Raw genomic sequence first — 27,453 nt, forward strand, 5'->3', positions numbered from 1 at the left:
CAGTATTGGTTGATGTGACGGTAGACAGAGATTTAGGGATGTGGTGGTGTTACCAAACACCTGCCTGAATGGAGTCGTCTCTTCTCCACCCAATCTACTCAAAACACACTGAAACAATTTGCCTTATCTGGGCTGGGTATCGCTGTTTTAACCCTCTTAGCATTCAGATTACTCTGTCATATATATCCTTGTTTATTCACGCTGTTTTGAATTAATTGTGCATTATCTCAGAGCGTTGAGATTTCAATGATATCTTTGTATATTCTGAGAATGATATTGTAGGATGGGTATGAAAGGCCAGATCTTGACAGTTTGACCGTAAAACAAGTAGAATGTTTGGCTTGGAATGGAATATTTAACTCTTTAACTTAATCATGCAGTGTCTCATAGCTTTGAGCTTTCAAAGATGATGTGATTGTTTATTTGTAGAAATAGACATAAGTTTCAATAAACTACAAAATATAAATATCCACACCTGAACACCTGAAACGTACCTGTTATAACTCTTTATCTAGCTTTGAATGTACGTGAAGGTATTTAGAATGGCCAAACTTATTTCTGAAAATGTGCTAAGCACTGATGTTTAATCAATAAGGATAGGGGCGAGGTTAATGCAGTAAAAATAGTGGGGGGGGGGGTCGGTGAGGCCCCATTTAAGTGGCCTTTCAGAAATTGAACCGTTATGTAAACCTCGAGGAATGTGAAGACGCAGGCTGGAAAGCAGAGCATTTTCCAATCGAAGTTGGATGTAGAGGGTTTGTTGGACACAGTGTGAGACGACTGTTGTTATCATTGGGCCTAACTCATCGTAAAGTCAATACCACCATGACCGATATCCAAACTACAGTGGAGAAGGCTAGCCACTGGATTTGGTTAAAAAGAGACGATGAACGATGACTAGGATATTGAGCTTTATTTGATAACCAGCTGATCTAGCAAGCGGGGCCTCATATCAGTGAGTGGGAGGGCCGGTGCGCATTGATGCCGTCGAGAGGTAGGCCCCAAAACGGCACGCATTCTCTCCTGATGACCCCATACACTTGCTGGCTTCTGGTATGCGGAGTTTTTGACTGGTAGCACTTGCATGTGCAAGTTGTTTGCAAGACATATACTCCGTAGGAGTTCATGGTATGAAATTTATTGTCATTGCTCCAATTTGATTGCCAATGCCATGTATTTAGTTTAAAATGCAGTAAAAATAGGGCGTCAGTGGTGTCCCAATTAGGCGGCCCTTAAAAAAAAGACACCCTGAGGACATTCCCTGGGATTAGGGGAATTGCTGGTTTGAGTTTCGTTGTCCTTGCACCAACAGTCTAGGAGGAGGTAAACATAAAAGCATAACAGACAGAGAAACATCACTCATGTTTATAATCGGATGACATTGTAGGGTAAGTGTGAGAGTCTTGATCTGGCCAGTTTGAACATAAAACAGAATATTTAGGGTGGAATTGGCTGGTTTAACCCTTTAGCATTCAGATTATTCTATCAAATGGATTTGAATTTATCCTGCTTTATCTTGTAGCAATGGTGTGATTATTGTTTTCTTAGAATGACATTGTGGGGTGGGTGTGAAAGGCTGGATCAGGCTGGTTTAAAAATGATACAGGTAGAATTTTGGGGAGCTGGATGTGGCCAGTTTAAACACTAAAGGGTTAATTAAAAGAGAAGCAAACCTTAGTCAAATTTCTTCTAGGATTCCCCAATTTTCAAAGGTGATGGTCACTTTGACCAGTTGTCACCAGGTGGGATCTCTGAACAAACCACCCAAACATCTTTCACACTGTCAAAATTTGCTACAGTATGGCCTACGTAATTAACTCTCATTTCACAATTTAATTTTTTTAATTAACAAATGCTTTTTCTTAGATAATTATTGGATTTTAATGTAATAGCTTTATAAAACAAATGCTAAATATCAGTTTTCTTCAAATTATGTTTTAAAAATATATTTAAATGGAATTAATTAAACTGTTTCAATATTTTGCAAAAGATCAGATAACAGTTTTATTTTTGTCTTTTTTACAACCATTTTTACAGAAATTGTAAAATTTCCTGTTATATTTCTCTGACTTATTTTCTTACAAATATTTACAAGAATAATTTTCTCTGTTTTCTAATCATTTTTATGAAAGAAAAACATACGTAGATAATATTAAATGGTCCGCTACGTACATACACACACATATATATAAACACACGTACATACATAATATATATATATATATATATATATATACATATATACATACATACATACATAAATACATAATATATATATATATATATACACATACACTCATACATGATACATATATATATATATATATACATACATACATATATAAATACATAATATATATATATACACATACACTCATACATGATTGATATATATATATATATATATACACATACACACACATACACACATATGTAATGTGTGTGTGTGTGTTTGTATAAATATATACACACACACACATATATATAATTTGTACACAACAGTAATGGTGGATTTTCTTTCAAATATTAACAATACTGTTTTATTGCAGATGAATATCTTTTTGTCTGTTTGTTGTTGTTTTTGCAAAGAATTATATGAAGTGAGGAAACAAATAATCTACAGAATAATCAACCATTTTAATACAGATATTAAATTTTTTTTTTTTTTACCTTTATTCTCTTCTGTGCCAACATGGCTTATAGATATTGAAGATATAAAATATAATCAACAATGGGTTTTTTTTTAAATTAAAAATTTTTTTTTTTTTTATCCCTCGCTGAATTATAATAGAACTGAAAGAAAACATTAACATTTGTAAACAAATGTATTGTGAGCAAAAGAATTGGTGTATTTCAGTGGAATAAAAGATTAAAGTGAGGAAATTTGAACATTAAAAGCAATCAGACAATCCATTAGTCTGACAGAGATGGAATTTCATCAGTTTATTCATGATGTTGACAAAAACCAAGTTTTTCACGGCAAAAATCTGCAACACGAACATCCGTGTGAAGATGTCGTCGTCATCATCGTCATCATTTAGTGTCTCCCATTTTACAATTACAAGAGTCAGACAGAATTCTGTCTGACAGAATTTTTAAAATCGGATGCCCTTCCTGTCACCCACCTTCATCTGTCCTCCAAGCAGGTAATATTTCCCCCATGACCTAGACATGTTTTTCATGGAGGACTGGAAATGAACAAACTCACTTGTATGTTGTTGATACACATTTACAACCATCAGGTGATGTCTAGCGGACACACACACATATACATATACAATGGGCTTCTTTCAGTTTCCATCTACCAGATCCACTCACAAGGCTTTGGTTGGCCTGGGGCTATAGTAGAAGATACCTGTCCAAGGTACCACTCAGGGGGAAACCTACTACACAATCTCTCAACACAACAATTAACAAACCTCCTTCCCTCCAGATATCAACACCCCCAAATAGCAACCTGAGCCCACCTAAACCACACATAGAACTTCCCAACACAACCCCATATACATAACACCACATATCTATAATTTCATTAAAGACATTTCTCTGAAAATCTCCACAGAGACAGCTCAGTTTTTCAGCCAATGAGGTAAGATCTTGGGAGGGAAACCCTCAGAGGTTTTCATACCTCGAAGTGGAGCCAAAATCAATATCTGTTTATCAATTCTCATTCTTCTGCCTGTCCTTTCTGCTCTCGTGAAGGTGCATAGATTAGTAGTTAGATCACAATTGCAAGGTCGGGAGTTTGAAAACTGGTGGTATGTCAGTGTCCTTGAGCAAGACACTTTATTTCACTTTAAAAAAGCACCATCCGAACGTGGCCGATACCAGCGCTGCCTTGACTGGCTTCCGTGCCGGTGGCGTGTAAAAAGCACCAATCCGATCGTGGCCGTTGCCAGCCTCGCCTGGTACGTAAATAAGCACCCACTACACTCAGGGAGTGGTTGGCGTTAGGAAGGGCATCCAGCTGTAGAAACTCTGCCAGATCAGACTGGAGCCTGGTGCAGCCTTCTGGCTTCCCAGATCCCTGGTCAGACCGTCCAACCCATGCTAGCATGGAGAATGGATGTTAAACGATGATGATGATGATGATTGCTCCAGTCCACTCAGCTAGCAGAAATGAGCAGTAACTGTATTTCGAAGGGGCCAGCCTTGTCACATTCTGTGTCACGCTGAATCTCTCACAGAACTACGTTAAAGGTATGTGTGTCTGTGGAGTTCTCAGCCACTTTCACATCAATTGCACAAGCTGGCTCTCCCCACTGATCAGATCAACTGGAACCTCCATTGTCATAACTGGCAGATTGCCAGTTATTATATGAAAACATTAAAATATTAATTATTATTTAAAATTTATAGGCGCAGGAGTGGCTGTGTGGTAAGTAGTTTGCTTACCAACCACATGGTTCTGGGTTCAGTCCCACTGCGTGGCACCTTGGGCAAGTGTCTTCAACTATAGCCTCAGGCCGACCAAAGCCTTGTCAGTGGACTTGGTAGATGGAAACTGAAAGAAGCCCGTCGTTATATGTATATATATATATATGTGCGTGTGTCTGTGTTTGTCCCCCCAACATTGCTTGACAACCGATGCTGGTGTGTTTGTCCCCGTCACTTAGCAGTTCAGCAAAAGAGACTGATAGAATAAGTACTGGGCTTACAAAGAATAAGTCCCGGGGTCAAGTTGCTCGATTAAAGGCGGTGCTCCAGCATGGCCGCAGTCAAATGACTGAAACAAGTAAAAGAGTATATATACATTTCTATAGTTTTTTTTAACCCCTCCATTGCTAAATTGAATTTCATGATTATTCCAGTTGCAGTTTTAAATATCTACCAAAATATATAGAATCAGTATTTTCTGCCAAGTTGTGTTGCTTCAGTGAACTTGACTCATCTCAACAGAAAATGGTTTTAAACATGATATTCCTCAACAAAAAATAGGCCGATATATAAAACTGATTTCCAAAATGAAAGGGTTAACTATATTTCCCTTTTACCTTTTATTTGTTTCACTCATTAGACTGTGGCCATGCTGGAGCACCACCTTGAAGAATTTTTTTGTCAAGCGAATTAACTCTAGTACTTTTCTAGTCTCTTTTGCTGAAGTACTAAGTTAGCGGGATGTAAACATACCAACACCAGATGTCAAGTGGTGGTGGTGGTGGTGGTGGTGGGAACAGACACAAAGACACACTCACATATATCTATGACAGGCTTCTTTCAGTTTCCATCTACCAGATCCACTCACAAGGCATTGGTTGGTCCAAGGCTATTGAAGAAGACACTCACCCAATGTGTCAAGCAGTGGGACTGAACCCGGAACCATGTGGTTGGGAATCAAGTTTCTTACCACACAGTCATACCTGTGCCTCACCATCATCGTCCTTTAACGCCCAATTTCCATGCTGGCATGGGCTGGATGGTTTGACCAGAGGTGGGAAGCTCCACCAGGTTCCAGTCTGATTTGGCTTGGTCTCTATGGCTGGAGGCCCTTCCTAATGCCATCCACTTTACCGAGTGTGCTGCATGCTTTTAATGTGGGCCCCAGTGCAGGACTCTTGAAGGCTAATCCTCTTCACCCGGTGGGGAGTGACCTTAACACTTCTGCTGTGGAGAACAGTCATCTAGAGCAGTGCTTTTCAAACTTTTTGCTGGAGCGGAACCCCAAGAAAATATTTCACTGGCTCGAGGAACCCCTGTGCAATAATTTAATAGTCTTATGCACACATATCTGCACAGGAGACTTAAAAATTACTGCCAATTTTAGCAGTTTTGTAACTTCTTGCAGAACCCCTGGACTGTACTGGTGGAACACTAAGTTTCCGCGGAACCCTGGTTGAAAACCACTGATCTAGAGTAGAGCAAGGTGCCAGCTTTCCCCAGTCCTCTCACATCTCATCTGAAAGGTTCAGCACCCTGAGGTCGTCCTTCAGTACTTTGTCTTTCCTCTTTCTGGATCTCCCTTTTTCCACAAGTTCCATCCACTTCGAGTGAACGACACTTTATGGAGCTGTCAGCATCATTGAATTTTTCTACAGAAGCCCCAAAAGACATAACATCAGCATTTCATGATAAAACTTTTTTTCCTTTTTTGATATTTACATAATAAAATAATTTAGCCAGTCTCTAACAGTTGCCAGAGTGCTGCCAGTTTTATGCCGTCTCTGGAAGCTGGCACGCTTAACTCAAGATATATGAGGAACAGTTAGGCGGAGGGACTGAAGCTACCTTTTCTGGCATGCCCTTTTGCATCTCAAACAAAAACTCAATGCTCCAAGTCCCCAGAGCAGTTCATTTGTAGTGGCACTGGGAGCAGTGTTTCCCAACCATTTTCCTTACCTATGGATCGCTTTTGATGCCTCTTTTATTCAGACTGAACCTCATGGCCATTTGATGTTTAAAAAAATCCTATTATATTTTTATACTTAAAGGAATTATATAAAGAATATGTAAGGGAGAAAATTGTCAAAGTACTTTGTGTATTGTTGCACATAAATTTTAACAATAAAATCCTTTATGGACTGCCAAGGGCCGTAAGGACCCTTGTTGAGCATCACTGTACCAGAAAAAAGAAACAAAACAAGGCCTGTCCCCAAACTCTGGCTGGCATTTTTTAACCCAGCAGCATGTCTCCTGCAAGACCACTGTCCGAACTATGGAAGAGAATTCCATGCATTGCACAGAGCTTTAGTTATCTTGTTTCCTACTCTACAGTTAATCCTTCCAAAATCCCCTGCCAAAATTTTCAAAATCCTCTTTTCCTCCACTTCATATCAATGAGGTTTTTTTTTGAGCAAAATCTCCTTTTGTTCCCCTACTTTCCTTGCCAAGCCCACACTGCACACACTTGGCAAACCTCCTACAGTTCTATCCCCTTCCGACCTTCCAAGTACACACCCCAAGTGCTTCTGTTTACTTCAGATCAACCAGGCCCCCCAACCTCAGTAATATTGCTTGCAAACCTAAAGCTAACCCTTATAACTAAACGGTTCAATTTCCTCCGCTACAGGGATCTCCTCGGATATTTATGAACACACTTCAGTATGTACCATTCCAAGGAAGACCATCAATTCCTCAAACCCTGTCAACTATTGCCTCATAACATCTCTCCCCCCTCTCTCTCTCTCCCTTTCTCTCTCTCTCTCTCTCTCTCTCAATGATCACCAGTAGTGATTTTGTAAAAACAAATCCCCTAGTGATAAACTTTCCTACATCACTGACCGATGGGCTCTACCCGAGAGAAATTTGTTGAAAATAGTTGTCACTCTTGACATTAACAAAGCTTTTGACCCTGTCTCATATATAAATTTCTTATCAAAACTGCCCACCAACAGGCTGCACCCATTCCTTCTTAAATTCAGTTTCCTTCAGATCACACAACATCAAAAAACAAAAACGAAATAAAATGTGATGAGGTTAACTCTGTAAATAGGATAACTCAAATGGCTAAAGTTATCTCCCTTCATATCTGTTCTTCCATAGATTCACTTCAGATGAAAATCTCCAAGAAAACACTCAGTTATTCCTCAATCCATTTTTTTCCTTACTGTTTTTTTTTTTTGCTGTCTTCTCTGCACAACAAATGCAAATTTAACAAATCTAAATCTCTCATGTGTCAAGCTTCAGAAATTAAATTTCAGCTCCTGCCTATTGCTACATGTGTATCGTTCCTTAACTTGGCATCAGATATGAAGTCACATCAACCAAATTCTCACGAGATATCTACAAAGAGCTTCTGGTATCATTATTTGCCTCTGTTTTCATGGGTTTTGGTGTTTTGTTCCTGTTACTCTGGGTCGGAATATATGTATGACATTTGGACAGGTAAGAATCAGTGTTTTTTTACCTGCTTCCATTCACTTCACCCTTTTCATACCAACCTGTGCTAAGACTCTCTCGCTGGTTCTAACGATGCAAATTCACCATTGTAAAGTAATCTAAATTAAGACCTTTCATTGAAACTTCTTGCTAATATATTTTCAAAATCAGTCGAAACAAAGACATTATATTTCAATGGACATATGGTAACAAAAGCGTTACTAGTTTATATTCAATTTTTTTTACTATAATAAATAATTTGTTTATTTCGCAGTTTAGGCTGAATGACTCTTGTTTTCAGTTTTTTACATCAGTTTTTGTCTTATTCAGTAATACAAATAGACACGCACACATATATACATTTCAAAAAATCAGATTTACTTCTGGTTTTTTCATGCTGGCATGGGTTGGAAGGGTTGTCATATTTGTAATAATTTCTTATTGAGAGTTTTCATTGACTAATACTTGAAGGTGTCATTTAGCTTGGTTTCTACAGCTACATGCCCTTCCCATCATTAGTCACTTTACAGTGTGTATGTACTGGGTGCATATTTATACCCTGGACTCACCTGTTGTCTACAACAGGTGGAGGTTCTGCAGTTTTTTGCTGAACAACCTGCACAGGTGACTTGTTTATAGTGATCAAACGTATGTGCTGTACATCAGCTCACCTGCCTCTATCAAATAAACATTGGCCAAACAGGTGCATGGTGTACCACGTATCAGGTGACAAAGTGATCAAAGAGCAGCCTGAGGTGGTGAAGTGTCTTGCTCAAGAACACAAAGCACCACTTGATCCAGATATTGAAATCACAACCTTGCAATTGCGAATGCAGCATGCTTGACCACTAGGCCATGCACCCTCACTTATGTACATACCTACATACACTACACTTTACATTTTGTTTACTTGTTATTGCACATATTGAATCCTTCAAATGTTTTCTCATACAAAGATCATCGTCATCATCGTTTAACGTCCGTTTTCCGTGCTAGCACAAGTTGGACAGTTCGACCAGGGTCTTGGAAGCCAGGAGGCTGCACCAGGCTCCAGTCTGATCTGGCTGTGTTTCTACAGCTGGATGCCCTTCCTAACACCAAGCACTCCGAGAGTGTAGTGGGTGCTTTTTATGTGCCAGGGGAGGCTGGCAGCGGCCACAATCAGTTGGTGCTTTTTACGTGCCACCGGCACAGAATCCAGTCAAGGCGGCGCTGGCATCGGCCACGTTTGGATGGTGCTTTTTATGTGCCACCGGCACAGGTATCACAACTACTATTTCCATTTGATATTTATTTCGATATTGATGTACTTGACTCAATAGGTTTCCTCACTCTTCAAAAACTATAGATACACCCATACACAGAGTCTGGTTCCGCCTTCCAGCTTGCCAGCCCTGGTCAAACCGTCCAACCCATTCCAGCATGGACAATGGACACTAAATGATGATGAACGATGCTGGTGCCAAGTAAAAAGCACCTGTTATACTCTGTGAAGTGGTTGGCATTAGGAAGATAATCCAGCTGTAAAAACCTTGCCAAAACAGACCGTGGAACTTAATGTAGCCCCTGGCCTTGCCAGTTCCTCTCAAGCCATCCAACCCATGCCAGCATGGAAAAACGGACATTAAATGTTGATAATGATGATGATGATTATTATATAGATGTATATAATAAATGTTTCCACATACCACAATGTGTGCATACATAAATTTTCTTTTTTATTTACTTATTTTGATAAATAATGGTTTGTTTTATATTTCCAGAGATCATTCTGATGGATGGCTGATAGACTGGAGTGAAAAACATTCAACAAAATTCATTCAATAAAATCTATACTGTTTCTACATACTCTTGACTGTGTCATTACTTTACAGTGTGTATACATGGATGTATATATGTGTGTGTATTTTTAATGATGGTATTAACTAATAATGGATATCAATGACCATCTAATTAAACCCCATGTTAACCACCAGGTGAATTACTTCTGCAATGGTGATGTCATCTCTCTATATATAAACGGCAAAATGTGTGTGTGTGTGCATGTCCTTTATACAAATCCACAATTTTTCAGTTTGAGGGCTCGCACTTTCTATGGTCATTCAAAACCATCCAAGGGTGGTCGTGCACATCTTTACATTTCCCCAGTCACCCCTCAAAGCCATTAAAAAATCAATAGAAGTGACTTTTTTGTGAATTTTCTATCCAAAACCCAATCAAAATGCCCGAAACTTGATACGCCAATTTAATGCCAGCTAGCTGTGTGTGATTGGTCGGAGATTTGGACAGTACTTGCGTGTATGTGCGCACGCACACAGCTGTATATGCATGCTCTAGCACTATGACCCGGCGTTGCTGGGTCATAGTGCTAGTACTGGTTATATAATGTTAACTTATTTTTGCATTATTAATGTCAAGTAAGGTGAAGCTTACAGACTTGTCTGTGACATGGAGATGAGATGAGCCTCTGTCACATTATACTGCTCCACATGTTGGTACAATGCTGTAACACTGCTTCGCATGTCAAGCAAAACTTCTTGAGAACATGTTCCAATGGCCAGATGCCCTTCATGATGCCAACTTGATTTTAATGGTTTTCGCACATTGAATCAGCAAGTGGAGTGTTTTGTTTATGGAGCATATAAATGTCACCTATGTCCAAGTAGTGTTAATGTTTGTGTGTGTATGTATATGTATATATATAACTAATGTAGGATAAAATTTTTTTCGGGAAAAAAATTTCATCAATGGCCAGCATATCAAAAAATACCTTTAAAGGTTAAATTTATAAATAATTTACAAAAATAAGGGCAAAAGAAAAATTCTAATGCCAAATATGCCGAAAAAAATACAAAAATTGTCAATTAACCATTATAATTTATGTGTCTCGAAACAAACCGATAGAAATTTCTAAAAAATTCGTTATTACCGTATTGGACCAATTTAGGAGTTAATTCATAAGAGGAGAAAATTCTTATGAACTAACTCCGAAATTGGTCCAATACGGTAATAACGAAAGTTTTTAGAAATTTCTATCGGTTTGTTTCGAGACGCATAAATTATAATGGTTAATTGACAATTTTTGTCTTTTTTTCGGCATATTTGGCATTAGAATTTTTCTTTTGCCCTTATGATGTAAATTATTTATGTATATATATATATATATATATATATATATATATATGCCACTAGAATAAGAATAGCCTGGACAAAGTTCAGAAAGCTCCTACCTCTGCTAGTGACAAAGGGCCTCTCACTCAGAGTGGAACGTAGACTGTATGATGCACATGTGCAAACTGCCATGCTACATGGCAGTGGAACATGGGCCATGACTGTTGAGGACATACGTAGACTTGAAAGAAATGAGGCTGGATGTGTAATGCCAGTGTGCACACAACAGTGTAAGCATCCTGAGAGAAAAGTTTAAGAAGCATCAGATAAGGTTTGCAAGAGAGACAACTGTGCTGCATATGGATGAGGACTGGTGTGAAGAAGTGTCACTCCCTAATGAACGTTGGGCCTCACAGAGGCAATGACAAGAGACCGAGACCTAATGAGATATGCTGTTTGAGAAGACCAGGCAAGTAAAGTGAGATCACAGCTGTAGCCTACACCAGTGTCACATAACCAGTCCATTTAAAAAGCACCTTTGAATTGTCGGGTGACATGCCTTGCTTGAGGAGACCTATTAGGTTAGGTAAAATGGAAATTGTAGTTGTTGCTGATGCCAGTGCTGTCTCACTGGCTCCCATGCTGGTGGCATGCAATAGGCACCATTCATGCATGGGTCGTTGCCAGTGCTGCCTGACTGGCTCTGCATGCTGGTGGCGTGTAAAAAGCACCATCTGAAAGTGGTCAATGCCAGATGAAGAGGAGAGGCAGGTATGCATGGACAAGCTGGCAGAAACGTTAGCATGCCGGGTGAAATGCGTAGCCGTATTTCGTTACGTATTACGTTCTGAGTTCAAATTCCACTGAGGTCGACTTTGCTTTACATAATTACAGTCGATATTTATTGTATATATGCTTGATTGCTTGATGGGGCTGGAGTCACTCCAGGTTAGTGGTCCCAAGCTAGTGGCCATCATGTGTTGAGCTGACCAGGTTTACCAGTGCTCCCCATTGTTGGTGGTCCCATACCGACCCCTCTGCATCTCTTCCATGATAACATCAAGCCTCTGGAGATTTTCCTTAATCACGTCCAGCCATTTGGTGCGGTGACTACCATGAGGCCTCTTCCAGTCCACAGTCACTATATTGAACAAGAGTATGGACATGGTAGGATGATCTGGCTGGTGGCAGAGAACATGTCCGTATCAGTGCATGCAGTGGATGGCTATGAGGCAGGAGGCTGCAGGTTGGTGAGTGTGTGTGTGTAGTTCTTTGTTGGAAACGTAATGGTACCATCTAATGTTCTCAGTTCTCAGGGCACCTGAGAACCATCAATCTTCCTTGCCAGGGTCTTCATGAGGGGCTATCTGGCTATGTTTCTGCTCCATAGAGAACAGAGATGAGCAACACTTGGTGCCATTTTATTCAAAAGACAAATGGAGGAATATTCAAACAGAATTCAATATACCATCATCATCATCATCGTTTAACGTCTGCTTTCCATGCTAGCATGGGTTGGACGATTCAACTGGGGTCTGGGAAGCCAGAAGGCTGCGCCAGGCCCAGTCTGATCTGGCAGTGTTTCTACAGCTGGATGCCTTTCCTAACGCCAACGATGTGCAATATAAAGAATTAGTAATTCACCAGCAAAGTATACGATAACAATAATATATACATTAGTTTCAAATTTTGGGGTGTGGGGTAAGTCCATTACATCAACCGCAGTACGCAACTGGTACTTATTTTATCAACCCTGAAAGGATGAAAAGATAAAGTTTGACTTTGGTAGGATTTGAACTAAGAATATAAAGACGAACAAAATTCCACTAAACAATTTGCTTAGTGTGCTAACGCTCCTGCCAGCTCACCGCGCTATCAATTATGCATATATCGCTATGGTTCCATACAATTATTTCAGTATTGCACAATGCACGGCCAGTGTGTTTCTATCAATAATGTATCAGTGACTTTCGACAAATTTGCAGGTCACAAGCAAGAAATAATCTTCAATAGAAATGCAAATAACAAAACTAATTGCACAGCTTTTGAAGTTATCCCATTTATTAACGATCCAATGAATTCAAGCTTCGTTCTGTTTTCCTTTAACTTGGTAACATGTTTTCTATTAAAACATTGAAGATTCTCTTTACAAATTTTGGTCCTTAATTTCAGCTTAACCATTTAGCATTTAAACTGACCATATCAGCCCTAACTTCTCGTTTTATGTTTGAACATGCCAGATCCAGCCTTTTACATTTACCCTACAATCATCATCATCATCATCATCATCGTTTAACGTCTGCTTTCCATGCCAGCATGGGTTGGACGATTTTGACTGAGGGCTGGCGAACCAGATGGCTGCACCAGGCTCCAGTCTTGATCTGGCAGAGTTTCTACAGCTGGATGCCCTTCCTAATGCCAAGGATGCCCTCTAAAATTAAACAATCACATCATCGAAATCTCAAAAGCTATGAGATAATGCAGGATTAATTTAAAACAATGTCAATGAATAAGGATTATATTTGACGGTAATCTGAATGCTAAAGGGTTAAACCAGCCATATTCAACCCAGATATATTTTACTTGGTTTATGTTCAAACCAACCAGTCAGCACCAGGCTCCAATCTGATCTAGCAATGTTTCTACAGCTGTATGCCTTTCCTAACGCCAACCACTCCGAGAGTGTAGTGGGTGCTTTTTATGTGCCACTGGCGGCCCTGGCATCGATCACATTTAGATTGTGCTTCTTACATACCACCGGCACTGGGTCCAGTCAAGAGGTGTTGCCATGTAGCCAGTCAGGTAAACCTATTTCTTTACTACCCACAAGGGGCTAAACACAGAGAGGATAAACAAGGACAGACAAACGGATTAAGTTGATTATTTCAACCTCAGTGCGTAACTGGTACTTATTTAATCGACCCCGAAAGGATGAAAGGCAAAGTCAACCTCGGCGGAATTTGAACTCAGAACATAACGGCAGACGAAATACCGCTAAGCATTTTGCCCGACGTGCTAACGTTTCTGCCAGCTCGCCAGTCAGGCAAACCTGGCATCAACCACATTCGGATGGTGCTTTTTACATGCCATTGGCACAGGAGCCAGTTTGGGGGCATTGGCCACAGCTACAATATTGGTTTTACTTGACTCAACAGGTCTTCTCAAGCATATCATATTACACAACGTATCAGGGGTACTCTTAACTGGGCCGATTGCTTGGTGCCTTTAGGATAAAATATGACAACAATAACCCTCGGTTAGTTGACTGTGGCCATGCTGAAGCACCATCTTTAGTCGAACAATTTGATCCCAGAGTTATTCGTTGTAAGCCTAGTACTTATTGTATCAGTTTCTTTTGCTGAACCACAAAGTTACGGGGACGTGAACACACCAACATCAGTTGTCAAGTGATGGGGGGGGGGGGTCAAGCACAGTCACAAACAAATACACACATACATACATACATATATATATATATATATATATATATACGATGGGCTTCTTTCAGTTTCCGTCTACCAAATCCACTCACAAGGCTTTGGTCGGCCTGAGGCTATAGTAGAAGACACTTGTCCAAGGTGCCACGCAGTGGGACTGAACCCAGACTCATGTGGTTGGTAAGCAAGCTACTTACCACGCAGCCACTATATATATATTTATATATAAATTAATTTCAACAACTAGGCGCAATGTAATACCATAAAGGAAAAATAAAAGGAATCATTTACAACTAAGAATGCCAAAGTACCTACATTGCTAGAAATAAGAGTTAAGAGCACAACATATTTGTGACAGGGGAGCTAACCACCCCATGACTGTCTGGAATCAGCAGACAAAGCTTGGTTTTCCCTCTTCTGTAGACATCATCAGTGGAGGCGCAATGGCCCAGTGGTTAGGGCAGCGGACTCACGGTCGTAGGATCGCGGTTTCGCTTCCCAGACCAGGCGTTGTGAGTGTTTATTGAGCGAAAACACCTAAAAGCTCCTCGAGGCTCCGGCAGGGGATGGTGGTGATCCCTGCTGTACTCTTTCACCACAACTTTCTCTCACTCTTACTTCCTGTTTCTGTTGTACCTGTATTTCAAAGGGCCGGCCTTGTCACTCTCTGTGTCACACTGAATATCCCCGAGAACTACGTCAAGTGTGCACGTGTCTGTGGAGTGCTCAGCCACTTACACGTTGATTTCACGAGCAGGCTGTTCCGTTGATTCGGATCAACCGGAACCCTCATCGTCGTAACCGACGGAGTGCTTCCACAGACATCATCAGCAGTGACTGCCCAAACGGTCGATGGATTGGTCAGCACTAGGGCTCGCAAAAAGCCAATAATTCCCAAAACCGAGTTCAAGTATAAGTAATTCTCAAAACCGGTTTTCACGTATACTACTTAAGAAGAGTGGTCCCGGTGCACGCACTCGCGCATCCGCGCTAGCTAGTCGTGACTAGTTGATCCTTAATTTGTGTTTTTGTGTTTTATCTACTTTGTTTTAAAAAAAATTATTTACTTTATGTAAAAAAATTATTTATTTTGTGTTTTATTTACTTTGCTAGGTGGTCGTTGTAGGATCGACTAGTCACGACTAGCTAGCGCGGATGCACGAGTACGCGAGTGCGCGCACCGGGATCACTCTTCTTAAATAGTACCCGAATTCTTTAGAGATTTCAAATCCATCTGTTACCATCTTGGGCTCTTCATTCATTTTCTTCATTGCGCTTGTGTATTCACAAATGAGTCCATTACCTTCATAAGTAGATGGGGCAACAGTAACACTTGTTTTCAGGTTTCCTCCTATTTCATTTTCTTCGTATAATTCTGTTGTGTTCTCAGCATAATGTTCAGGAAATAATCTCCAATATGTTTGTTCAGCATACTTCCTTAAATGTTGTTTCGTTAAAAAATAGAAAAGGTCCAGAAATTGACTCACCTTTAAATTTCCTTGGGTTATGTAAATACCTCAAGAGAGTCAAGGTTTCGACATTTCTTCTCTTATTATATCTATGCATAAGTCTTTCACGAAGAAAAACGAGGAAAAACCCAGCGTCCACCTACTCCCTCCACAACACTAATCTCAAAAAGTCTTCGTGTGAACGTGCCCTGGGTGTTATTGTCGACAGCGATTTGCGTTGGACAAAACACATCGCTAAAATTGCCAAGAAGGCTGAAGGTGTCTTGGCATCACTCACCAAGTCCTTTGTGAGCCACTCTCTGGCTATCTATCTGCGGCTTTATATAGCTATGGTAAGACCTCACCTGGAGTTTGCATCACCGGTCTGGAGCCGCTATCTTGCCCAAGATATCAATTATCTGGAAGCCATTCAGCGACGTGCAACCAAAAGAATACCCTCCATCAGGCATTTGCCATATTCTGAATGCCTTATTTCCCTGGGCATGGACACATTGAAACTCCGACGTCTGGCAGCTGACTTGGCAGACACCCATAAAATTATCAACCATCTTACAAACCTTTTCAAACTCCACCCGTCTAACACCCGTGGACATATTTACAAAGTCAGAAAACAGCACAGCTCCCATGACTTTTGGAAACATTTTTTTCACTCTGAGAGTTGCTGAAGCATGGAACAAACTACTGGCATCAGTTGTTAGTTGTCGGAGCACTGCATCCTTCAAAACTTTCATGCTTCCTGAGATTCGCCAACACTACACCTGATTTTCTCTCCTCCATACACACACAAGCATGTATCTGACTCATACATTGTTCGCTTTCCAGACATTTGTACATTACTGCATATACTCTATATGCACTTTCTGACAAGTTGTGGTGCAACTGAGCACTGTATACAATAATTTCATTATTTTTATTATTATTATTAAGATTTAGAGCCAAAGGGTTGCCGACGATATTAAGTTTATTCAATAAAAATTCTGTAGAATATTCCGCTTTCAGTAAACCCGTATCATCAGCGCAAATAGCCTTCAAAATAATTTCTACTGAATGCAGAATTCCATATAGTAAATTGAGAGATTTCCATTCTTCGTCAGCGACAGCATCTGTGGAAAGTTCTGCTTGTAGAGCATTTGGAATGCAGCTTTTCAATTTCAAAAATCTCTCAATCATATGGAATGTGCTATTCCACCGAGTTCTGCAATCCAGTATAAGTTTATATTCTCTGTTATCAAAGTTCGCTCAAACAAAATCTTGCAAAATTTCATTTTTTGTAGGAGATTTACGGAAAAGTTTTGAAATTTTTCTTACCTTATTTAAAACTTTGTTAAATTCAGGTTTTAGTTGGGGAAAACAAGCATTTTCGTGAGCCAAATCTGTTTGACAAAGTATGTCCTGCTGGCTTATGTCAGCTTCATCATCACCATCGTCTGTTATGGCGATCACTGTCATCTGTTATGGTGATCTCTTACTTTTTTTTTTACTTGTTTCAGTCATGTGACTGTGGCCATGCTGGAGCACCGCCTTTTAGTCGAGCAAATCAACCCCAGGACTTATTCTTTGTAAGCCTAGTACTTATTCTATCAGTCTCTTTTGCCGAAATGCTAAGTTACGGGGACGTAAACACACCAGCATCGGTTGTTGAGCGATGTTGGGGGGACAAACGCAGACACACAAACATATACACACACATACATATATATACATATATACGACGGGCTTCTTTCAGTTTCCGTCTACCAAATCCACTCACAAGGCATTGGTCGACCTGAGGCTATAGTAGAAGACACTTGCCCAAGGTGCCACGCAGTGGGACTGAACCTGGAACCATGTGGTTGGTAAACAAGCTACTTACCACACAGCCACTCCTACGCCTACTTCAAAAAATTTAGTGTTACTTCTTGGAATGAATCTGGAACTGGTTATTACATATGCTCAACGGGGAAAGATCACCCGAGTGAAGACTAACAGCATCCCCTTGACTTTCTATGAATAAACTCAGTTACCTGCAAATTCAAAGAGTCAGCCAGGGTTAGCGAAGGAGATGACAAGGTGCTGATCTAAGGTTCAAGGTGAAAGAAGGTGAGAATTAATATGTTGCGATATGTTTCAATGAAACAGACAGCACTCTCAACTAAAGGCGACCGACAACAGTTCAGTTCAGTTATATTTTTATAGTTTGAAATTTTTAAGTTTTTAAAATTTTTTTATCTAACCAAAAAGTATAAAAAAGTTAAATATAATATAATATAATAATGTATTATATTATATTTAACTTTCTATACTTTTTGGTTAGATTAAAATTTAAAAAAATTAAAAGCTTAAAAATTAAAAAAATTAAAAGCTTAAAAATTAAAAAAATTAAAAATTTTAAAACTTAAAAATTTCAAAATATAAAAATATAAAAATTTATAAATATAAATTTAAAAATTTTAAATTTTAATAATTTAAATTTTAAATTTTATATTTATATATATATATTGTATATTGTATTAATTATATTTTTTGTTTTTTATGTTTTGGTTTATGTCTATCACTGTTTGAATTGCCTAATAGTGGTTTTGTCTCTAATTTAATTTATATATATATATATATGTGTGTGTGTGTGTGTGTGTATATATATCTGTTGTTTTTTACTGTTTACTTGTTTTGGTCATTAGAATGTGGCCATGCTGGGGCACTTCCTTCAACAGATTTTAGTTGAATGACCCAACACCAGTACTTAATATATTAAGCTTGATACTTATTCTGTTAGTTTCTTTTGCTGAACTGCTAAGTTATGGAGACGTAAACATACAAAATGGTGTGTTTCTGTCCCTGTAAGCAACAAGCAAGGGGGGACACAAAGGTACACACATACATACACACACACACGCACGCATATGCACGTGCACGCACACACACATATACACGACATGATTCTTTCAGTTTCCATGTAGCAAATCCAGTCACAAGGCTTTGGTCAACTCGTGACTATAGTAGAAAACACTTGCCCAAGGTTCCAAGCAGTGAGACTGAACCTGGAACCATGTGGCTGGGAAGTAAACTTCTCACCACCCAACCATGCCTTCCCCTGCATATATATTTAAACACATGTGGATGTATATGTATATATATTTCTTTACTGCCCACAAGGGGCTAAACATAGAGGGGACAAACAAGGACAGACAAAGGGATTAAGTCGATTACATCGACCCCAGTGCAAAACTGGTTCTTTATTTAATCGACCCTGAAAGGATGAAAGGCAAAGTCGACCTTGGCGGAATTTGAACTCAGAACGTAACGACAGACAGAATACCGCTAAGAATTTCGCCCGGTGTGCTAACGTTTCTGCCAGCTCGCCGCCTTAGCCATATGTATATATGTGTATATGTATGCCTTTGTTTTGAGTGTGTGTATGTGTTTGTGTGTGTATGTGTTTGTGTGTGTATGTGTTTGTGTGTGTATGTGTTTGTGTGTGTGTGTGGGAGGGGTGCACATGTGCCTGTATTCCGGGTGTGTTAAATGTCTGTATAAAGCTATGCCAGGTTTATAATCAAAATCAAATATATCCTGTTTACTCTGTAAATAATCAAATATTGATCACTTGAGTCAGTAATGAGGTGAGATAATGGTTAAATCTTCTCAAGGAATATCTTCAGAAAAATTTATGTCTGTTGTCTTTGATAGATAGAGGGTTCGATCCATTGAAAGCTAATCCTGTTAGCTATACACTGGAGTCTTCCTGGGTCTATCTCTACCCCAGATTCCTTCAACTGTTTGGGAATGGCACTTCTTCACACTTCTCTCCTCATCCATCAGTAGTACCTGACCATACCAATGCAAACGTCTCCATTGCAGTTCTATATTTAAGAGACAAGGAATTATGTACATTATAGTCTAATCCAATAATAGTCTAATCCAGAGTCAATCGTATAAAGATGGGATTAATGACAGGACCATTGTGGAGTCTTGAGTGAAACTCCCTAATGAGAACAATGGCAGACGCGATAATATGCTGAACATTAGAAGTGAACAAAACTACCCCAGGCATACACATACACCTAACACTATCAAAAAATACAATAACAAGAGCCTCATATGTAGGGTGGCCACCACTGAAGAAGGAAATGCTCTAATGTTAACAACCACACAACACATAATTGTTTCTACTATAGGCGCAAGAGCTGAAATTTGAGGGAGGGGGATAGTCAATTCCATCAACCCCAGTACACAACTGGTACTTAATTTATCGATCCCGAAAGGATGAAAGGTAAAGTCAGCCTCGGCGGAATTTGAACTCAGAATATAACAGCAGATGAAATACCTATTTCTTTACTACCCACAAGGGGCTAAACATAGAGGGGACAAACAAGGACAGACAAACAGATTAAGTCGATTACATCGACCCCAGTGCGTAACTGGTACTTATTTAATCGACCCCAAAAGGATGAAAGGCAAAGTCGACCTCGGCAGAATTTGAACTCAGAATATAACAGCAGATGAAATACCACAAAGTGTTTCGCCCAGCATGCTAACGTTTCTGCCAGCTCCCTGCCTTACCCACACTACACGTAATAATGCCCAAAGTAATAGGAATTCCATGACTACTCTATGGTACAATGCTGGATTTGGGAAACAAATAATTTCCAATATTAAGAAGCAGCTCTACACCATGATCCAGAAAATTCTTCCCCAGAATTGCTTACCAATCACATGCTGCTGCTGCTGCTGTTGTTGTTGTTGTTGTTGTTGCTGCTGCTGCTGTTGTTGTTGTTGTTGTAGTTGTAGTAGTAGTAGTAGTAGTAGTAGAAATACAGTGAGAAAGAGGACATGTGAAAGACAGGATTAAAATTTGTTTCTAGGTTGTTGTTGAGCACACCAGTGCAATCGTTGGAGAAGGTTTCTGAAGATGGATCGATTTCATTTCGACCAGGTTGTTAACCGGCTGCATAAACGATGGGTAATGACTAGTTTAACCCTTTAGCATTCAAGCTGGCCATATCTGGTCCAAATACTCTACCTGTTTTATGTTCAAACCAGCCAGATCCAGCCTCTCACACCTACCCCACAATATCAGTCTAAAAATAACCAGTCACATTATTGAAACTGCAAAGCTACGAGATAATGCAGGATTAGTTGAAAACAATGTGAACAAATAAGGATTGCATTCGATAGAGTAAATTGAATGCTAAAGGATTAAATTGGCCATATTAAAGCCCAAATATTCAACCTGTTTAATGTTCAGATTAACCCGATCTGACCTCTTACGCCTACCCTACAATGTCAATCTGAAAATAAACAATCAGGTTGCATTTGACAGAGTGATCTGAATGCTAAAGGGTCAAAGTGAATTGAACTATCGAATGGTTCTTCCCACATTGTCATTGCTTCAGTTACAACACACAGTCTCAGAATAAGGCACTTGCTACACAAGCACAGCTCTAAAAATTGTTATATTTATGATCTCAGTGCCAACATCGCCATTTCTATATAAACCAGAACTATAGTTCCCAAAATACAATTCCTCACCTTCATTATCCTATTTATAGGAGTTTCAAGTCTTGGCACAGGACCAGCAGTTTTTGAGGGGAGGGGGAAGTGGATTGCATTGATCTCAGTGAAAGTAAAGATGAAAGTAAAGATGTAAAGATGGACAAAATGTTTATATCACATGACTATAATAGGGGGGGTCACATGACTATAGTAGGGAGTCACATGACTATAGTATATCACATAATTTTTTTTCTTCAACAGATCATTAAAATTCTGCTAAATTGCTATTAAACCCACCTTTTTCTCATAATTTCAGTATTCAAAATAAAAAACACAACTTTATACTGAGTGTATGTGTGTATGTGTGTGTGTGTGTGTGCATCAGTTGCGGAGACAGGTTCCAAAGTTAGGGGAAGCAAGCACATAAAAAAGACACAATGACAGATCATTATCCTTATCATCATCATCCTTTAACATCTGTTTTCCCTGCTGGCATGGGTTGGGCAGTTTGACCAGAGAGCTGCACCAGGTTCCAGTCGGATTTGGCATGGTTTCTATGGCCGGATGTTCTTCCAAATCTCAACCACTTTACAGTGTGTGCTGGATGCTTTTTATGTGACACTGGCATGGGTGCCATTCCATGGTGCTGGCACAGGTGCATTCTATGCGGCATCGGCACGAGTGCTTTTTATGTGGCACCACCACAGGACTTTTGCAGGAGGAGCAGTATTTACACTCCTACTGTGGAGGACGGGTCTTTTTGAATACAGTAAGGCACCAGATATCTCAGTCCCTTGTCATCTTCTGAGACTGCCCTTCAGTACTTCAGCCCATGCCTTCCTGGGTCTCCCTCTTCCACGAGTTCCATCCACTTTGAGTGATCAACACTTCCTTATATGGCTGTCTACGTCTATCTGCATCACAAGACCAAACCAGCGCAGTTTCCTCTCTCTTGCACATCTTATTCTTCTCGTCCCCAACTTTTCTCTCAACATACTAAAGCCCTGTTGCACATGCACACTTACGCTGCGCATCCAGTCAAGTATACACACCAAATAATTATTAACTCATTCCTCTAATATTACATGAAATATTCCATTAGTTGTAATAAACTTAATTGCATTCTACATTAATTTCATGTCTCATTAACAATCTCATTATGTATGAAGCTTACAACTACTGATAGAGTTGCGAGCATATACGAAGAAAAAAAAGGCACCATGACAGTTTCTAATTAATTTTTCCTATATTACATGAATTATTCCATTTGCTGTAATATCATCATCATCGTCGTCATCATCATTGTCATCATCATCATCATTAGAATCATTTAGGTGCAGGAGTGACTGTGTGGTAAGTAGCTTGCTTACCAACCACATTGTTCAGGGTTCAGTCCCACTGCGTGGCACCTTGGGCAAGTGTCTTCTACTATAGCCTTGGTCTGACCAAAGCCTTGTGAGTGGATTTGGTAGAGGGAAACTGAAAGAAGCCTGTCATATATATGTATATATATATATATATATATATATATAATATATGTGCGTGTATGTTTGTGTGTCTGTGTTTGTCCCCCTAGCATTGCTCGACAACCGATGCTGGTGTGTTTACGTCCCCATAACTTTGCGATTCAGCAACAGAGACTGATATAAGCACTAGGCTTACAAAGAATAAGTCCTGGGGTCGATTTCTTCGACTAAAGGCAGTGCTCCAGCATGGCCACAGTCAAACGACTGAAACAAGTAAAAGAGCAAAGGAGTCCATTTTCCATGCTGCCATGATTTGGCTGGTTTGGACTGGAACTGGTAAGCCAGAGAGCTGCCCCAGGATCCCGTCTGATTTTGGTTGGGTTTCTACAGCTGCATGGCCTTCCTAATGCCAACCACTCCTTTATAAATATCAAAAAGAAAAAAAAGAAAAAGAGATTTTAATTTCTATAACCATGAGATTCTTCATTCTCGTTAACCCTTCACCTCTTCAAAACCATATTCCAGATGAACCACATTGCCTATGTGTTTACTCATTTATTTACTAATCAATATCTTTAATCTTTCATCTCTTACTCATTTCAGTCATTAGACTGGGGCCATGCTGGGGCACTGACTTGAATTTTGAATTGAATGAATTCGGGCCAACATACCAGCCAAATTGACTACATCCTTACAAGGCAAAGGGAGAGATGGCTGCTTATAAATGCCAAAACCTTCCCAGGTGAAGAATGTACCCCACAACATAGACTGGTAGTTTAGTGACTTTAGGATCAGGACTAGGAGGACAACCAGAAGACGACAAATATGGAGAAGAAGGATCTGGAAGCTTAAAGATCCTGCAAATGGACAGAGATTTAGGGACATATTACTTGAAGCCTCTGACGAAGTAGAAGGGGATAGAGCATCACAGGGGGTAGAAGACAGCTGGACGTTTCTAAGGGACAACCTGCTGAGAGCCACTGACCAGATCTGTGGCTGGTGCAAAGTCCCCTCTCGACCTAGAATAACGTGGTGGTGGAACAATATTGTAGACAGGGCTATTAGAGAAAAGAGACAGGCTTGGAAGGTCTGGAAAAATGGGGGTAGCAGGGGATTGTATCAGACTGCCAAAAGAGAAGCTAGGAGACAGGTTTATTTAGCCAGAGGGGAAGCAGATAAGAAAAAATTTGCCAATGTTCTGCGCCGTGAGGACCAAAGACTGGAGGTGTTTCGTGTTGCAAGACAGTGTGTGAGAGAGAATCGTGATGTGGTAGGAGAGAAGTGTGTTCGCATGGAAGATGGTTCACTTGCGCTAAATGAGGATGCAAAGAGAGAGGTTTGGAGATGCCACTATGAAAGGTTGCTGAATGAAGAAAATGAATGGGATAAAGAGAGTCTGCCGAATGTTGACCCAACAGAGGGACCAGCTATCCGAGTTGATAGTTCCATGGTAGCTAAGGCAATTAGAAGCATGAAGACAGGGAAAGCCCCAGGCCCATCAGGAATCACTGCTGAGATGCTCAAAATGTCTGGTAGTGTCGGCTATAGCCTAGTCACCCGTATAGTTAATCAGGTGATACACAAAGGGGTCATACCCAATGACTGGTGTAGCAGTATAATAGTCAACTGCTACAAAGGTAAAGGTGATGCCCTAGATACAAATAACTACAGAGGTATCAAGCTGTTGGACCAGGTGATGAAGGTTACGGAGAGGGTCATAGCCCAACTAATTAGAGAGAGAGTTAGTTTAGATGAGATGCAGTTTGGGTTTGTGCCAGGGAAAAGTACTACTGATGCTATATTCCTGGTAAGGCAGCTGCAGGAGAAATACCTAGCCAAAGATAAGCCCCTGTACCTGGCTTTTGTTGACATGGAGAAAGCCTTTGACAGGGTCCCCCGATCCCTTATCTGGTGGGCAATGAGGAAACTAGGGATAGATGAATGGTTAGTGAGAGCTGTGCAAGCCATGTACAGGGACGCCGCTAGTAGGGTGAGGGTTGGAAATGTGTACAGTGAAGAATTCGGGTAGAGGTAGGGGTCCACCAAGGCTCAGTACTCAGCCCCCTCCATTTATCTTAGTCCTCCAGGCAATAACGGAGGAATTCAAGACAGGATGCCCTTGGGAGCTCCTCTATGCTGATGACCTTGCTCTAATTGCTGAGTCGCTATCAGAACTGGAGGAGAAGTTTCAGGTGTGGAAACAAGGATTAGAATCGAAGGGCCTCAGAGTCAATCTAGCTAAAACCAAAGTCGTAATCAGTAGGAAGGTAGACAAATCACAAACACCTTCAGGTAGATGGCCCTGCTCGATCTGTAGAAAAGGTGTAGTAGTAGAAACTCTATAAGATGCACCAAGTGTAAGCTATGGACACATAAGAGATGCAGCAATGTCAAAGGAAGGCTAACTAGGAAGATGGTTTTTGTATGTGGCAGATGCTCAGGAACAATAAACACTGAAAATGCTCTGAGACCAACTTCCGTCACTTTCCAGGGAGAAAAACTAGAAATAGTTGATAGTTTCCGTTACCTAGGTGACCAAGTCAGCAGCGGGGGCGGGTGTGCTGAAAGTGTAACTGCTAGAGTAAGAATAGCTTGGGCAATGTTCAGAGAGCTCTTACCTCTACTGGGACAAAAGGCCTCTCGCACAGAGTGAAAGGCAGACTGTATGATGCATGTGTACGAACAGCCATGCTACATGGCAGTGAAACATGGGCCATGACTGCTGAGGATATGCGTAAGCTCGCTAGAAATGAAGCCAGTATGCTCCGATGGATGTGTAATGCGGTACTCACACTCGGCAGAGTGTAAGTACCTGAGAGAAAAGCTGGACCTAAGAAGCATCAGTTGTGGTGTGCAAGAGAGACGTTTGCGCTGGTATGGTCATGTGGCGAGAATGGATGAAGATAGTTGTGTGAAAAAGTGCCACACCCTAGCGGTTGAGGGAACCTGTGGAAGAGGCAGACCCAGGAAAACCTGGGACGAGGTGGTGAAGCACGACCTCCGAACTTTAGGTCTCACTGAGGAAATGACTAGAGACCGAGACCTCTGGAAGTGTGCTGTGCGCGGAGAAGACCCGGCAGGACAAGTGAGTCCATAATCCCGTGGCTTCTACATGGGATGGAGCCAGCCTACGTATGCATACTTCCCTTCTTGGGACACAAAACTCTACTTGTGAAGACGTGATGAGGCAAGTGAGGATCAGAATCGAAATCGATCAATGGAATTGCGGATGTGCTACCAGTGCCAGTGGCATGTCAAAACTCTGCTTGTGAAGACCCGTTGAGGCAAGTGACGATCAGAATCGAAATCGATCAATGGAAATCGATCATCAATGGAAATTGCAGATGTGTTACCAGTGCCGGTGGCATGTAAGAGAACTTTCCGTTTCGCGACCGTTGCCAGCACCGCCCCGTTTCGTGTCCGTTGCCAGCCTCGCCTGGCCCTCGTGCCGGTGGCACATAAAAAGCACCATCCGTTCGTGGCCGTTTGCCAGCTCTGTCTGGCACCAGTGCGGGTGGCACGTAAAAAGCACCCACTACACTCACGGAGTGGTTGGCGTTAGGAAGGGCATCCAGCCGTAGAAACACTGCCAGATTTGACTGGGCCTGATGAAGCCTTCTGGCTTCACAGACCCCAGTAGAACCGTCCAACCCATGCTAGCATGGAAAACGGACGCTAAACGATGATGATGATGATGATGATGACCCCAACACTTATTTTATGTTTAAAAAAAATTTTTTATATTTCATGTTTTTATATTTGTATATTTTGTATATATTTAAATATTTTTATATTTTATACTTTTTATATTATCCTATTTCTTATATTTTTATATTTTTCATATTTTTATATTTTTTATATTTTATATTTTTTATATTATCATATTTCTTATATTTCTATATTTTTCATATTTTTATATTTTTCATATTTTTATATTTTTTATATTATATTTCTTATATTTCTATATTTTTCATATTTTTATATTTTTCATATTTTTATATTTTTTATATTTTTATATTTTTATATTTTATATTTTTTATATTTTTATATTTCATATTTTTTATATTTTATATTTTTTGTATTATCATATTTTATATTTTTATATTTTTTATATTGTATATTTTTCATATTTTTATATTTCATATAAAAATACCTTAGGAATGAGAACCCAGGTTCAAAATTTCCCCAGCCAAAACGTTGTGTTAACAACAAACAAGATGAGGACAAATATCCATCAAATGTAAATAATGTAAATAATGAACATAATTCCTTGTCTCCTAAATATAGAACTGCAATGGAAACGTTTGCATTGGTATGGTCAGGTACTACGGATGGATGAGGAGAGATGTGTGAAGAAGTGCCATTCCCAAACTGTTGAAGGAATCTGGGGTAGAGATAGACCCAGGAAGACATGGGACGAGGTGGTCAAGCATGACCTTCGTATGCTGGGCCTCACAGAGGCTATGACGAAAGACCGAGACCTCTGGAGATATGCTGTGACTTGTAGTTAAGATACCCGTGCCGGTGACACGTAAAAGCACCACCTGATCATGGCCTCTTGCCAGCCTGCTCTGGCCCCTGCGCCAGTGGCACGTAAAAAACACCCACTACACTCACGGAGTGGTTGGCGTTAGGAAGGGCACCCAGCTGTAGAAACACTGCCAGATCAGACTGGAGCCTGGT

The 27,453-nt window shown here is 40.2% G+C and overlaps 1 protein-coding gene across 1 annotated transcript in view; it reads left to right on the forward strand.

The window, feature by feature from the left end:
• The window catches only part of LOC115223271 (transmembrane protein 258), a 29,831-nt gene extending 20,168 nt beyond the window's left edge, over positions 1 to 9,663 (forward strand). The window contains exons 3-4 of the mRNA XM_029793777.2: positions 7,684 to 7,821; positions 9,579 to 9,663. Coding sequence (XP_029649637.2) covers positions 7,684 to 7,810 — 127 coding nt within the window. The 3' untranslated portion in view covers positions 7,811 to 7,821; positions 9,579 to 9,663. The remainder of the gene's footprint in view (positions 1 to 7,683; positions 7,822 to 9,578) is intronic.
• The last annotated feature ends 17,790 nt before the right edge of the window (positions 9,664 to 27,453 follow it).

The sequence above is a fragment of the Octopus sinensis genome, linkage group LG22 (genome assembly GCF_006345805.1).
Source record: "Octopus sinensis linkage group LG22, ASM634580v1, whole genome shotgun sequence".
Classification (NCBI taxonomy): Eukaryota; Metazoa; Mollusca; class Cephalopoda; order Octopoda; family Octopodidae; genus Octopus; species Octopus sinensis.